The sequence below is a fragment of the Sapajus apella genome, unplaced genomic scaffold (assembly GCF_009761245.1).
Source record: "Sapajus apella isolate SASKATOON/1434 unplaced genomic scaffold, GSC_monkey_1.0 scaffold37, whole genome shotgun sequence".
Classification (NCBI taxonomy): Eukaryota; Metazoa; Chordata; class Mammalia; order Primates; family Cebidae; genus Sapajus; species Sapajus apella.
In genome coordinates this window covers 22,561,082-22,576,052 of record NW_022436977.1, presented here as the reverse complement: position 1 = coordinate 22,576,052, position 14,971 = coordinate 22,561,082, and the positions used below count along the sequence as shown (strand labels likewise).

The window sequence follows — 14,971 nt, the reverse complement described above, 5'->3', positions numbered from 1 at the left end:
AAGTGTACATTTTAGAAATTGAGAAGAAAGAGTCAAAAGAAGACAAGTAAGCCCCCTCCAGGCATTTGAAAGACTTTCATGTGGGCAAGGTGACAGATGTATTCCATGGAGTCCCAGAAGGCAAGATAGGTAGGCTCTGTGAGGGGAGTGTTACAAGGAGCAGGACTTCTGGAAAATAGTGGAATGAACTGCCTGAGGGACTCCCTGTCTTTTTAGCTATTCAGTCAAATGCCGAAAGATCAGGGATTCTAGAAAAGACCAGGGATTCTGCAATGCCGTGTTAACTAGATGACTCAACTGTCCCTTCCCACTCTTAAATTGAACAATTCTGTGTAGAATACAAACTATAGATCATGTTAACAAGCAGGTATATTGGCTGTCAAGTCTTTCAAAGTATTAGAGAGAAAATAGAATCTTGTCATGTTCAGCTATAGTTGCCCTTAGTTAAGAGTCGTGGCATATGATGCATGAGAAAGAGCCTAAGTATGAGAAACCTTTCCCATAGGGGTCCTGCTGGGAGGTCTTGGAATGAACTTGCCAGGCAATATATATTTCACAGACAACATAGGGCAGCATTTTTTATTCATCAGCAAATATTTGTTGAGATCTTTCTATGGACCAGGTGCTTTTCTATCCTAGATGTTTGGGATTTATTAATGAACAAAACAGACAAAATGTCATGCCTTGTGGAACTTATACTCTAGCAGTGAAGCAGAGGACAGAGCATAGATAATAAACATAATTTTTAAAATGAGGTAGGAAAGTGGAATGGTGACAGCTATTATATAGATATCATCAATGTAGGAGTGTCATTATGACCAAGGTTTACTTCCTAGGGATCTACGGACATCCTCTTCCTTTGGAATGACATGAATGAGCCCTCTGTCTTTAGAGGGCCAGAACAAACCATGCAGAAGAATGCCATTCATCATGGCAATTGGGAGCACAGAGAACTCCACAACATCTACGGTTTTTATCACGTAAGACATCCAGAAAGAACTGGGCTCATGTGACCTGCCTTTTGGCTTAAAGTCATTTGCTTTGTAAAATCATAGCTGTGCTCTACTGTTCATTTCTCTTTGTATGTCTTTTCTGACGACTGCAATGAGTCTTAGGTAGTAGCCAATACAAGACTTTTTATTATTTCTCCCTTTGCTTTTTTTTCTTTTCATGATGAACTGGATGAACTTTTAAATATTATGAAATTTATAACATAAAAACCACTGCCTTGATAGTAGCCATTAATAAGTGGCACTCACTGGCTCAAACTTTTATTGATGCAAGCAGTGTATAAATATGTGAATGAACGTAATTAAAACAAGTGTTTTAAAATTTCACAAATATCTAAATACAGCAAGTCTTATAGTCACACTGGAGGAGCAAGATTTAGAGCACAGACATATAATTTCAATACGTATACTTTAAAAATGTAAAGCCTTCCTTAAGTACTTAGTATTCTCAATAAAGTTGATAAAATTACCTTTCACTTACCAACTGCATCCCAAAGACTTGGCAGACACTTTCTGTCATATATATGCATGGTTCTTCGTTATTTTCAAATTGTGACCATATTCCTGTGGCCCTCTTGCCTATTGGTATTTTCCAATGGGAGCTGCTGGCTAAATATAAGCACAGTTTTCAGATAGTAATGTGTTTGTATCTTTAACAGCCTGTTGCAATAACTATAGACTGCTTTAGTTAGTGAACTTTCTTATTTAGTTCAGGACCAGTCATTTAACCTCTCTGAATCTCAGTTTTTCCTACCAGTGAAAACCATCTGTCTCAGAGGTTGTTATGTAGACTATATGAGAAAACTGTATTAAGTGCCTAGCAATAGTGAGCACTAAAGAAATGCTAGCTGATTGTTTATTATTGTTTCATTGCTATTGTTAACCAAAGAAAATTTTCCATTCTTTTAATAGGAGAATTTGGAGTAGTCTCATTATGCTACAAAAACTATTTTATGGATTTATTTTAATATTTTCCATTTCACACTCCTGCCTGCTGTTTGCTTTTTGTATTTTAGATAGCTTATTGGGGATGTCTGTACAAATCCAATCATCTCTTTGAAATTTGTCTTGTTTGGTGTTACAGCAAATGGCTACTGCAGAAGGACTGATACAACGATCTAAAGGGAAGGAGAGACCCTTTGTTCTTACACGTTCTTTCTTTGCTGGATCACAAAAGTATGGTAAGGAATGGCTCATATTAGACTTAAAAACATGTTAGCAACTTGGGTTTTTTTACCTTTTATAGAATGTAATGTTTCTGTGTTGATGCCTTCATTTTCATTCTTTTTTTTTTTTTTTTTTTTCATTTGTTTGTCTGAGACAGTCTCACTTTGTTGCCCAGGCTGGAGTGCAGTGGTGCAGTCATGGCTCACTGCAGCATCAACCACCTGGGCTCAAGCACTCCTCCCACCTGTGCCTCATGAGTAGCTGGGATTACAGGTACACAACACCATGCCCAGCTAATTTATATATGTATATGTATATGTATTTTTTGGTAGAGACAGGGTTTCACCATGTTGCCCAGGCTGGTCTCAAACTCTTGCAGTCAAGCAGTCTGCCTGCCTCAGCCTCCCAAAGTGTTGGGATTACAGGTGTGAGCCACCACACTCAGCTGATGCCTTCCTTTTCAATAGCCATTGGCCGGGCATTTGATTGTAGACCATGGTGTGCCTTGAAGTATGCATTTTGTCCTATAAGACAGAATAAACAAATTTTAGTCATTTGATACTTGTTTCCCACTAAAGAAATGGCCACTTAGTTGTTGGGAGAGTGACTTCAAAGTATTCAGTTTACTGGGATAGTCATCTTTGATCCTATCTCTTTGATTTATCAAATCCAAGGAGATAACACCTCTAGCATATTCTATTAACCACCTGTTCCACTTAGCAATATGGCTTAAAATAGACCTGGCTGTTGTGTGTGGTCAGGGTCATCTATAACTGGATGCACTTTACCAGCTAACGCGGACCTGGTTCAACTTCATCACCCTGTGGCAGGAAGGCTATTTTAAGTCCCCTGGCCTTGCATAAACAACTGAGAGCCCTTAACATACTGTGGACATTATTAAGCCTCCCATTCCAACCCTGAAAACCAGGCCCTGTGGAATTCTGGAAAAGGCCAGAACATTACAATCTCAGGCAAAGATTCATGTACAGAGATATTCAACACAGCAGTAGTCCTTGAAACAAAAGTAAGAAAGAAAATCTAAATATATAACAGTAAGGGTATAGTTACAAAAGTATGGTATAGTAATATGATAGATTATCGTGAGGCTGTTTATGTTTTTAAAATTTTTTTCTTTTTTCTTTTCATTAGGCTATTTTAAATAGTAGTTTTAATTGCATGAGAAAATGTATGTGATGTCATGATAAATAAAAAAGGAATGCCTGTTTATAGTATTATTCTATATTTTTTATTGATATGTATTAGAGGCACATATTTTTAGGGTATATGTGATAATTTGATATATTCATATAATCAGAGTAATTGGGATATCTGTCACCTTAAATATGTATATTTTCTTTATGGTAGGAACATTTAAATTAATTCTCTTAGGTTTTCTGAATTGCACAATCAATTAAGGCTAACTGTAGTCATCTTACTGATCTGTCGGACATCAAGTCTTATTTCTTATTATCTCAGTTGTATAAAAAATAAATGTAAGATAGTAATTTAAATCAGTAAGTAGGTAGATAGATAGGCAGACAGTTAAATATAAGAAAATACAATACCTTGGTGATTATGAGTGATTTTCATTTTATTCTTTTACTTATCTTTATTTTACAAAATGTCTACAAGTATCGTTTTTAATCACAAAAAAGTATTTTTAATTAAAACATTTACCATCAACATTTAAAAAAAATAACAGAATATTTGAATATTAGGTTATTGTTGATCTCTTATGTTGGTCCACTGCTTAACGTGTAGTACTCCGTGTGAAACTATCAGCTTTGCTTCACTGTGTAGTAAAACATTATAGGAAACACTACTTTGTTAACTCATATGCTATGACCAATAGCCATAGAGAGCTTCTGACCAAACCACAGTATGAGACATGAAAATTCTGCATGTTAATGTGAGCTTTGTTTCTTGATGAGAATGTCTTCATAAGGGTTTCAAAATTATTATGTAGATATGTATACTTCTCACTTGAAGGCAAAGAAAAATTAGAGTAGTTTTTTAAAAGAGCAATCCCTCGAAAGTATTTTTTTTGAAACAGGCTTGGTGGCTCACACCTGTAATCTCAGCAGTTTGGAAGGCCGAGGCAGGTGGATCACCTAAGATCAGGAGTTCAAGAACAGCCTGATCAACATGGTGAAACCCATTTCTACTAAAAATACCAAAAAAAAAAAAAAAAAAAAAAAACCCGGGCATGGTAGCGCGCACCTGTAACCCAGCTACTAGGGAGACTGAGGCTGGAAATCACTTGAACCCGTGAGTCAGAGGTTGCAGTGAGCCAAGATTGTGCCATTGCACTTCAGCCTGGGCAAAAAGAGTGAAACTTCGTATCAAAAAAAAAAAAAGAAAGAAAGAAAGAATATATATAGATATATAGATATAGATATGTTTTTGTTTTCGTTTTTGTTTTGTTTTTTTTGGTGGCCGGGAGCAGTGGTTCATGCCTATAATCCCAGCACTTTGGGAAGCCGAGGCAGGTGGGCAGTTTACTCAAGATTAGGAGTTCAAGACCAGCCTGGGCAACATGGTAAAACCTCATCTCTGCTAAAAATACAAAAATAAGCCAGGCATAGTGGCATGTTCCTGTAGTTTCAGCTACTCAGGAGGCTGATGCAGGAGAATTGCTTGAACCTGGGAGACGGAAATTTCAGTGAGCCAAGATTATACCACTGCACTCCAGCCTGGGCCATAGAGTGAAAGAATGTCTCAAAAAAAAAAAAAAAAAAAAGAATTTTTTTTCTTTGGTCATAGGGCATCCTAAAATTTCTATGAAAGATTAAAGCAAAAATAGCTACCAAAATTATTTTGGTAGAAGATAGACAAAAATGCTTCAGGAGTAGTATATGTGTATGTGTATATATACATATATATATATTTTTTTGAGACGGAGTCTCACACTGTTATCCAGGCTGTAGTGCAGTGGAGCGATCTCGGCTTACTGCAATCTCTGCCTCCTGGGTTCAAGCAATTCTCCTGCCTCAGCCTCCTGAGTAGCTGGGACTACAGGCATGCCCCACCATACCCAGCTAATTTTTTTGTATTTTTAGTAGAGACGGAGTTTCACCATGTTGGCCAGGATGGTCTTGATCTCCTGAACTCATGATCCACCCCCCTCAGCCTCCCAAAGTGCTAGGATTACAGGCATGAGCCACTGCACCTGGCCAGGAGTGGTATATATTTAGTAAAATAAGATTTTCCCTTTTATGGCTGTCTTTGGTGAGATATAATCTCTCGTCACAAACCCTCAGCAACTATACAGTAAACAAGAATAAGAACACTGTCTTCGTCAGAGTGCCTGGGCTCAAATCCTGACTCTACCACTTAATAACTGTGTAACTCTGGGTAGATTATATATCCACTTCTTGCTATACTTCCCTCATCTGTAAAATGGAGTTTATAATAGTGTTTATCTGATAGGATTGTTGTGATTAAGTAGGATAATACCAGCAAACTATTCAGCATAACACCTGGTTCAGTATGGGTTCAATAAATGTTAATTATTGTTATTGCTACTGTTTTTATGTCTCCCCTATATGGACTGTAACTCTTCTCTCAAATTTTACAGGGTTTTCTTTGGGGAGCAGGAGGTAGTGGAGGTGGGAGGAAGTAGGTATACAGATCAATGGAATAGAGTAGAAAATCCAGTGTATCTAACACATATGTGATTAACTGCTTTGCAACAAAGTTTTCAAGGCAATTTAATGGAGAAATTATAATTTTTTTTTCAGTAAATAGTTGTGAAACAACTGGATATCTGTGTAGGGAAAAAATGAAACTACACCCCTACCTCATACCATATTCAAAATTAAACTCAAAAATTAACTCATTTTAAAAGCTAAAAATATAAGCAATTAAATGTCTGGAAAAAAACATAGAATAAAATCTTTTTTTTTCTTCTTGAGTTGGAATCTTGCTCTGTTATCCAGGCTGGAATTCAGTGGCGCCATCTTGGCTCACTGCAGCCTCCACCTCCCAGGTTGAAGCAATTCTTTTGCCTCAGCCTCCTGAGTAGCTGGATTACAGGTGCCCACCACCATGCCTGGCTAACTTTTATATTTTTAATACAGGTTTTCACCACATTGGTCAGGCTGGTCTTGAACTCCCAACCTCAGGTGATCCACCTGCCTGGGCCTCCAAAGTGCTTGGATTACAGGTGTGAGCCACTGTACCTGGCCAGGAGAAAATCTTTATGGCTTTGAAATATACAAAGATTTTTTTTAGATAGAACACAAAAAGCAGGAGTCATTAAAGAAAAAAAATGACAAGTTAGACGTCATCAGAATTTAAAAATGTCTGCCCTTTCAAAGACATTGGTAAGAAAATGAAATGGCAAGTCACAGACTGAGGAAAAAATATTTGAAATATACATACATATCTGTTAAAAATACTTGTGTGTAGAATATATAAAGAACTTTTACAACTCAATAATAATAAGAGAGACAACCTACTTTAAAAACAACCTACTTTAAGAGTTGGTTTTCTGAAAAAGAAAATTAACAAAACAGATAAACTTCTAGCTAGATAATAAAGAAGAAAAGAGAGGAGATGCAAATAAACACAATTAGAAATTACGAAGGAGATAATCCAAGAGAAATGGATAAATTCCTGGATATATACATCCTCCTAAGACTGAACCAAGAAGAAATTGAATCCCTGACAAGACAGATAACAAGCTCCAAAATTGAATCAGTAGTAAATAGCCTACCAGTTAAAAAGACCCCAGACAGATTCACAGCCAGATTCTATCAGATGTACAAAGGATAGTTGATAGCATTTCTACAGGCACTATTTCAAAAAACTGAGGAGGAGGGACTTCTCCTAACTCACTCTATGATGCCAGTATCATCCTGATGCCAAAACCTGACAGTGACACAAAAAAAGAGAAAATTTCAAGCCAATATCCTGGATGAATATTGATGCAAAAATCCTCAACAAAATACTGGCAGACTGAATTCAGCAGCACATCAAAAAGCTTATCCACCATAATCAAGAAGGCTTTATCCCTGGAATGCAAGGTTGGTTTAACATACCCAAGTCAATAAATGTGATCCATCACCTAAACAGAACTAAAGACAAAAACCACATGATCATCTCAATAGATGCAGAAAAAGCTGTCAATAAAATTCATCTCATCCCTTCATGTTAAAAACTCTCAACAAAGTAGGTATTGAAGGAACATACCTCAAAATAATTAGAGCCATATTTGACAAACTCACAGCCCACATCATACTGAATGGGCAATAACTGGAAGCATTCCCCTTGAAAACCGGCACAATACAAGCATGTCCTCTCTTACCATTCCTATTCAACATGGTGTTGGAAGTCCTGGCCAGAGCAATCAAGGCAAAAGAAAGAAATAAAGGGCATCCAGATAGGAAGAGAGGAAATCAAACTATTCCTATTTGTAGATGACATGACTCTGTATCTGGAAAACACCATAGTCTCAGCCCAAAAGCTCCTTAAGCTAATAACTTCAGCAAAGTCTCAGGATACAAAATCAATGCATAAAAATCATTAACATTTCTATACACCAACAACAGTCAAGCCTAGAGCCAAATCAGGAACATAGACCCATTCACAATTGCCACAAAAAGAATAAAATACCTCAGAATACAGCTAACCAGAATACAGCTATACAGAAATACAGAAAGATCTCTAAAATGAGAACTACAAAACACTTCTCAAAGAAATTAGAAATGACACAAACAAATGGAAAAACATTCCATGCTCATGGATAGGAAAAATCAATATTTGTTAAAATGGCCACGCTGCCCAAAGCGATTTATAGATTCAGTGCTATTCCTGTCAAACTACCAATGACATTCTTCACAGAACTAGAACAAAACTATTTTAAAATTCATATAGAACCAAAAACAAAAACAAAGCCTGAATAGCCAAGGCAATCCTAAGCAAAAAGAACAAAGCAGGAGGCTGCAGTAATTAAAACAGTATGGTACTGGCACAAAAACAGGCATGTAGACCAATGGAACAGAATAGAGAGCCCAGAAATAAGGTTGCACACCTACAACCATGTGATCTTTGACACAGCTGACAAAAACAAGCAATGGGGAAAGGACTCCCTATTCAATAAATGGTGCTGGGACAACTGGCAAGCCATATGCAGAAGATTAAAACTGGACTCACTTTGTATGCGGGATACAAAATTAACTCAAGATGGATTAAAGACTTAAATGTAAAACTCAAAACTTTACAAAAACCCCGAAAGACAACCTAGGCAATCCCATTCTGGATGTGAGACTAGGCAAAGATTTCATGACTAGGACACCAAAAACAATTGTAACAAAAGCAAAAATTGACAAATGGGATTTAATTAAAGAGCTTCTGCACAGCAAAAGAAACTATCAATAGAGTAAACAGACAACCTACAGAATGGGAGAAAATATTTACAAACTATGCATCTGCCCAAGGTCTAATATCCAGCATCTATAAGGAACTTAAGCAAATTTATGAGAAAAAAACAAATAGCCCCATTAAAAAGTGGGCAAAGAACATGAAAAGATACTTTTCAAAAGAAGGCATACATGTGGCCAGCAACCATATGAAAAAAAGCTCAATATCACTGATCAATAGAGAAAAGCATATCAGAACCACAATGAAATACTCTCTGACACCAGTCAGAATGGCTATTATTAAAAAGTCAAAAGACAACAGATGCTGGCAAGGTTGCAGAGAAAGGAGAATGCTTATACACTGCTGGTAGAAGTGTAAATTAGTTCAACCATTTGGAAAGCAGTGTGGTGATTCCCCAAAGAACTAAAAACAGAACTACCATTTGACCCAGCTATCCCATTACTAGATATATACCCAAAGGAGTATAAATTGTTCTGTCATAAAGACACATGCATGTGTTTGTTCACTGTAGCACTATTCACAATAGCAAAGATATGGAATCAAGTTAAATGCCTATCAGTGGTAAACTGGATAAAGAAAATGTGGTATATATACACCATGGAATACTTTTATCTGGCCATAAAAAAAAACGAGATATCTTGCCTGCGATCTGATCTTTGATCTTTTTTCTTTTTTATTAAAAGTATTTATATATATGTATGGATGAGATTATGCCCTTTGCAGGAACATGGATGGAGCTGGAGGCCATTATCCTTAGCAAACTAATGCAAAACAAACAGGAAACCAAATACCACATTTCTCACTTATAAGTGGGAGCTCAATGATGAGAACATGTGAACACATAGAGGGAACAACAGACACTGGGGCCTACCTGAGAATAGAGGGTGAGAGGAGGAAGAGGATCAGGAAAAATAACTAATAGGTATTAGGCTTAACATCAGGGTGACAAAATGACACAATAATCTATACAACAAACTCTTGTGACACATGAGTTTATTTGCATAACAAACCTGTACATGTACCCCTGAACTTATTTATTTTTTTTAAATGAGCAAAAGATTTCTATAGACACTTTACAAAAGAAGGCACATGAAGAGGCTGGGCATGGTGGCTCATGCCTGTTATTCCAGTATTTTGGTCAGTCGAGGCAAGTGGATCACTTAAGCCTAGGAATTTGAGACCAGCCTGACCAACATGGTGAAACCCCATCTCTACAAAAACGCAAAAATTGGCCAGGCGCGGTGGCTCACGCCTGTAATCCTAGCACTTTGGGAGGCCGAGGTGAGTAGATCACCTAAGGTCAAGGGTTCAAGACCAGCCTGACCATCATGGTGAAACCCCATCTTTAAAAAAAAAAAAAATTCTTTTAAAATGCAAAAATTAGCCAAGCATGATGCACACCTGTAATACTAGCTACTCAGGAGGCTGAGGCAGGAGAATCACTTGAACCCTGGGAGGCAGAGGTTGCAGCGAACTGAGATTGAAGCACTGTACTCCAGCCTGGGCGAGTGAGAACAAGACTGTCTTAAAAAAGAAAAAATAAAAAGAAAAAAGCTCATGTATTATATGCAAATTATATCTAAAAGTTGATTTTTCAAAGGGTTCCTCTATCAGACCTAAACTGTACTTCAAAAATAAGTGCAATTTCAGAATATTTTCCTAGAATGCTTGTTTTCTAGATTTTAATAACTTTTCACATTAGAAAATTAATACTTTTCATTGTAGAAAATTTGAATTTATTTATTTTAAGGCAAGAAATCTGTTTTCCTTTTCATTAAGTTATCTTTTACAAATAAGGAATCTACATAGGAAATTGAAGGCAATGGTTGATTTGTGATTTTAATACATTGTTACTGGTGACCAAAGGTGCCGTGTGGACAGGTGACAACACAGCAGAATGGAGCTACCTGAAAATTTCTATCCCAATGTTACTCACTCTCAGCATTACTGGGATCTCTTTTTGTGGAGGTAAGATGAGTCCTTACCTGAGGCTTGAAGTGTAAGAAAATTAAAAGTGAGGGTGTTTTCATCAAAGCTGGTCACAAATTCCTTCTCATTAGCTGTTTTGGGCAAACATAAATGTAGGAAAGACAAAATGGGAGAAAGTGAAGAGGAGCAGATTAGAAAGCTGAGTGAAAGGCATGCCTCAGAGCTGTTTCTGTCTGGTCTGTGTTGAGGACATGAAATCAAGTTGTCAGAAAGGGATCCGGAGTGCTTCATGCCCTCATCCTCTTATCTCTTCCTTCATAGATGCTCTTGATAACTAAGTTTCTCTTCCTGACAACTATCTTTTCTTCTTGAAAGTAAGAAAAATAAAATTACAAGGAATTTAGCAAATTGGAAAGTCAGTCTTACAGAAATTCTACTCAGCAGATTTAAAATTCTGTGACATATTTTAACTGTGCTAAAACAAAAAGATATGCTCTTGAGAAAGATAAATTTAGTTAAAATAAGATTTCCCAATAGGCTATCTTCCCTCCATCCTAAGAATTCTGTGGAGATGAGAGATCTCAATATCGAAGGTGCTCAGGTTGGCTGCAGTTCCAGCTGCTCCTTGTTTCTGGTAGGAGTAGAGGCAAATTAAGATCATTCTTCTGATGCATGTGGTTTTATGGCATTGGTCCATGTACAATACAAGGAATATGTATTGTATCCCACTCAATGGCTTAACATGGAATTCTATTCTGCAGAACATCTAATTCTGATTATCAGCTTCTCTTCAGTTCTGTTTTTATCTTAGTTCAGCTGTTGCTTCCAAAGGAAATCAGTTGCCATCTGCCCCCCTCCAAAACACACACACACACACACACACACACAGAGTTATTTAATCAGGCATACATTTTTCAGTGTCTGGGTTATCTGGTTTTGGGAACATACAGGAATATTGATATTAAAATAAAGCCTGTGACCTTTTAACAAGAAAGTAATATTCTAAAAGCCTGTTGTCAGATCCCCAAACATGCTGAGTTACATAGTAAAGGGTCCCCTGTTTGAGGCCACAGCTTTATCCAGTCATTTGGAGTGCATGTATCATGCTTTTCTCCTGTCAGTCTTCAAAGCTTAATTTCCCTGTGTGCCTCATTTATTCAAAGCTTGGTTGCCTCACTTGGCCTTCCTTTGCTTCCAGCTGACATAGGTGGGTTCATTGGGAATCCAGAGACAGAGCTGCTAGTGCGTTGGTACCAGGCTGGAGCCTACCAGCCTTTCTTCCGTGGCCATGCTACTATGAACACCAAGCGGCGGGAGCCCTGGCTCTTTGGGGAGGAATACACCCGGCTCATCCGAGAAGCCATCAGAGAGCGCTATGGCCTCCTGCCATATTGGTATTCTCTGTTCTACCATGCACATGTGGCTTCCCAACCTGTTATGAGGTAAAAAAGCTTTATCCATTCAGGGACCCCAGCAACCAATCTGTAATAGAAGATCTCAGTGATTAAAGAATGCAGTAATTACAGTGATTTCAAGAGAAAGATGAAGAAAATCTACATGTTTAATCAAGTTTCAGTCAGCCTATTGAGCAGCCATAGTGAACAGGGTGCTGGCTGTTGGGGACACAGAAGACAAAAACTAGATCCCCTACTGCTTTATGACTAAAGTGTGAATATTTGATAGGAGACAGAATAGAGATACTTCAAAGAAACAGAAAGTGGCTTTGTAGCAAAATTCATTCAGTATTTAACTGATAAATATCTTCTCATGAAGAATAACTTATTTTGCCAGGCTTAGGCTTGAATCATATGAAAAAGAATCTTGGCTCTTTGGCACTTTCCCATTTCCTTTGAACAGTTATAAAACTAAAAATAGGCTGGGCATGGTGGCTCACACCTGTAATCCCAGCACTTTGGGAGGCTGAGGTGGGCAGGTCACCTGAGGTCAGGAGTTCGAGACTAGCCTGTTCAACATGGTGAAACTCCGTCTCTAAAAATACAAAAATTTGCCAGGTATGTGGTGTGTGCCTGTAATCCCAGCTACCTGGGATTAGAAGATCTATAATAAAAGATCTCTAATCACTCGGGAGGCTGAAGCAGGAGAATTGGTTGAACCCAGGAGGTGGAGGCTGCAGTGAGCCCAGATCGCACCACTGCACTCTAGCTTGGGTGACAGAGCGAGATCCATCTCAAAACAAAACAAAACAAAACAAAAAACCCTTAAAGTATAAGTGATTGATTGCAATAAGACATCCATAATGTTAAAACAAGAATTTTTTTATTTCCCAAGGCCTCTGTGGGTAGAGTTCCCCAATGAACTAAAGACTTTTGATATGGAAGATGAATACATGCTGGGTGAGCATTTTTTGATTAATTATAGTCATGATGAAAACTGTAATTATGTTTTTATTATATTTTCTAATATAGGAACACTCAAAAAATCCCTAGAAAGCCAAAAAATAAAAATAAAGGAAACACCTTCACCAAGATTTCTAATGCATTATTAGTAGGATCATACCTCCATTCAGTTATGATATAGCATTTATTATAATATTGTTCTTGCTAACATCAAATAAATCTATCCTATTTGTGGAGTCATTTAGGATTCTTGTTCTGGATTCACTCCTCTAAGCCTGAGATTACTATGGGGAAGGGAAGTAGATAAAACAGTCCAGGTGGTGATAGTAAAGAACCAGAAGTAATAGTAGAGTTTTTATTTGGTTGACCTCTTCTTTAACAAAGATGAACTATCAAATCCAGAATATGGAAGTTTATCAACTTAGTAATGGAGCTCAAGAAGCCAGGCTAAATGTACCATTCCCCAAATGGTGAATCTCGTTTCTGAGTATTTTTAGTAGAGATGGGATTTCACCTTGCTGCCCAGGCTGATCTCAAACTCCTGAGCTCAGGGGATCCACCCACCTCATCCTCCCAAATTGCTGGGATTACAGGATTGAGCTACTGTGCCCAGCTCCATTTCTGAGTTCTTTAAGTCTCCACTCATCATTAGGCCTCAGTTTAATGGTCACTGCCTTGGAGATACTTCCCTGACCACTCCTTGTTTCCTTATACCTAATTCTACCTAGTCAACATTAGTCCCTCTTATGTAACTTTCATTCCATTTTGTGATTTTGCTTCTTTTGGTATTTGTCTTAATTCTAATTAATTTGCAATTATTTATTAATATACGTTTTCACTAACTGTAAACTCCATAAGGTCAGGAGCCATGCTTATCTTATTGGCCACTATATCCCCAGAGCCTACCATGGTGCCTGGCATGCAGTAGGCACTCAAAATAAGCATTTATTGAATAAAAGAGCAAATTCGTAAATGGGTGATTTTTACCTATGTGTTGCTCCAAGGTCAAATCGAAGTTAATAATCCAGATTGCCTCTAAGAAAACTAGAGGCCAGGCATGGTGGCTGATGCCTATAATCCCAACACTGTGGGAGGCCGAGTGCAAGAAGATCGCTTAAAGTTAGGAGTTTGAGGCTAGCTTGTGCAATATAACAAGACCCTGTCTCTATAAAAAAATTAAAAATTATCATGGTGGGCGTGTACCTATAGTCCTAGCTACTCAGAGGCTGAGGCTGGAGGATTACTTGAGCCCAGGAATTAGAGGCTGCAGTAAGCTGTGATTGTACTGCTGCATTCCTGCCTGGGCAACAGAGTAAGACCCTGTCTCCTGTCTCTTAAAAAAAAAGAAAAAAGAAAAAAAAAAAGAAAACTACAGCCTCTCTGATGATACCTGTCTAAGCAAGAGATTCTGAGCATCCACGCTAACCACACTTCTGGATAATAGTTGTGGGCTCCCCATCATCAGCATCACTCACAGCAAACAATGAAGCAGTTGGAAAGGAGCAATGATACTTTGACTACTGACACACTAGCAGATAGATACAAAATGAGACCAATGGACTGTGTCAGAGTCCCTTCCTGTAATCTCAGTATACCCAAAGTATAGTAATGACAGGTGATGACCTTTTTGAGCTTACCTCTTTGAGTGCCTGCCCTCTCTCTGTCATTGCATCTCTGACGAATCATTGGTTCAACTCAGTCTCTGCCTCTCTGAAGTTCACAGTCGGGTGGTCCATAACACCACTCAACTAAAGGGAAAGGAAATTTTTAGACCTGTAATAATGATACTCAACTTTATTTCCTCTCCATTGCTTAGGGAGTGCATTGTTGGTTCATCCAGTCACAGAACCAAAAGCCACCATAGTTGATGTGTTTCTGCCAGGATCGAATGAGGTAAGACTAATAACAAACAGCCACATATCTGATATGTCTCGTATCTCTCATCCATTCATTTCTCTTAGGAAAGAGATTTCTTCATCATGTGTTTGTCAACACACCCCAAATAACTGTAGCAAGTAACGATTATAATAAGTCATGACCACTGTCCTCAGAGGTCAAGCAACTTAATGAAGGAGAAGAGAGAGAAAAATGAATTGGTGAGGATTCCAAGGAGGATCAAAATGA

General features: G+C 37.9%; 1 protein-coding gene across 11 annotated transcripts in view; it reads left to right on the top strand.

The window, feature by feature from the left end:
* Positions 1-14,971, top strand: part of GANC (glucosidase alpha, neutral C) — a 130,112-nt gene that overhangs the window by 58,844 nt on the left and 56,297 nt on the right. For 8 of the 11 annotated variants that reach the window (XR_004274976.1, XR_004274975.1, XR_004274974.1 and 5 more), the window contains 6 exons: positions 837-980; positions 2,095-2,191; positions 10,428-10,529; positions 11,689-11,932; positions 12,780-12,844; positions 14,664-14,740. Coding sequence is in view for 7 of the 11 variants with exons in the window: in XM_032297843.1 (XP_032153734.1) it covers positions 837-980; positions 2,095-2,191; positions 10,428-10,529; positions 11,689-11,932; positions 12,780-12,844; positions 14,664-14,740 (729 nt within the window). In the remaining 4 variants the exon portion in view is untranslated. Of the gene's footprint in view, positions 1-836; positions 981-2,094; positions 2,192-10,427; positions 10,530-11,688; positions 11,933-12,779; positions 12,845-14,663; positions 14,843-14,971 lie in introns of those variants that run through there. The other 3 variants (XR_004274977.1, XM_032297841.1, XM_032297846.1) reach the window with 3 other exon arrangements.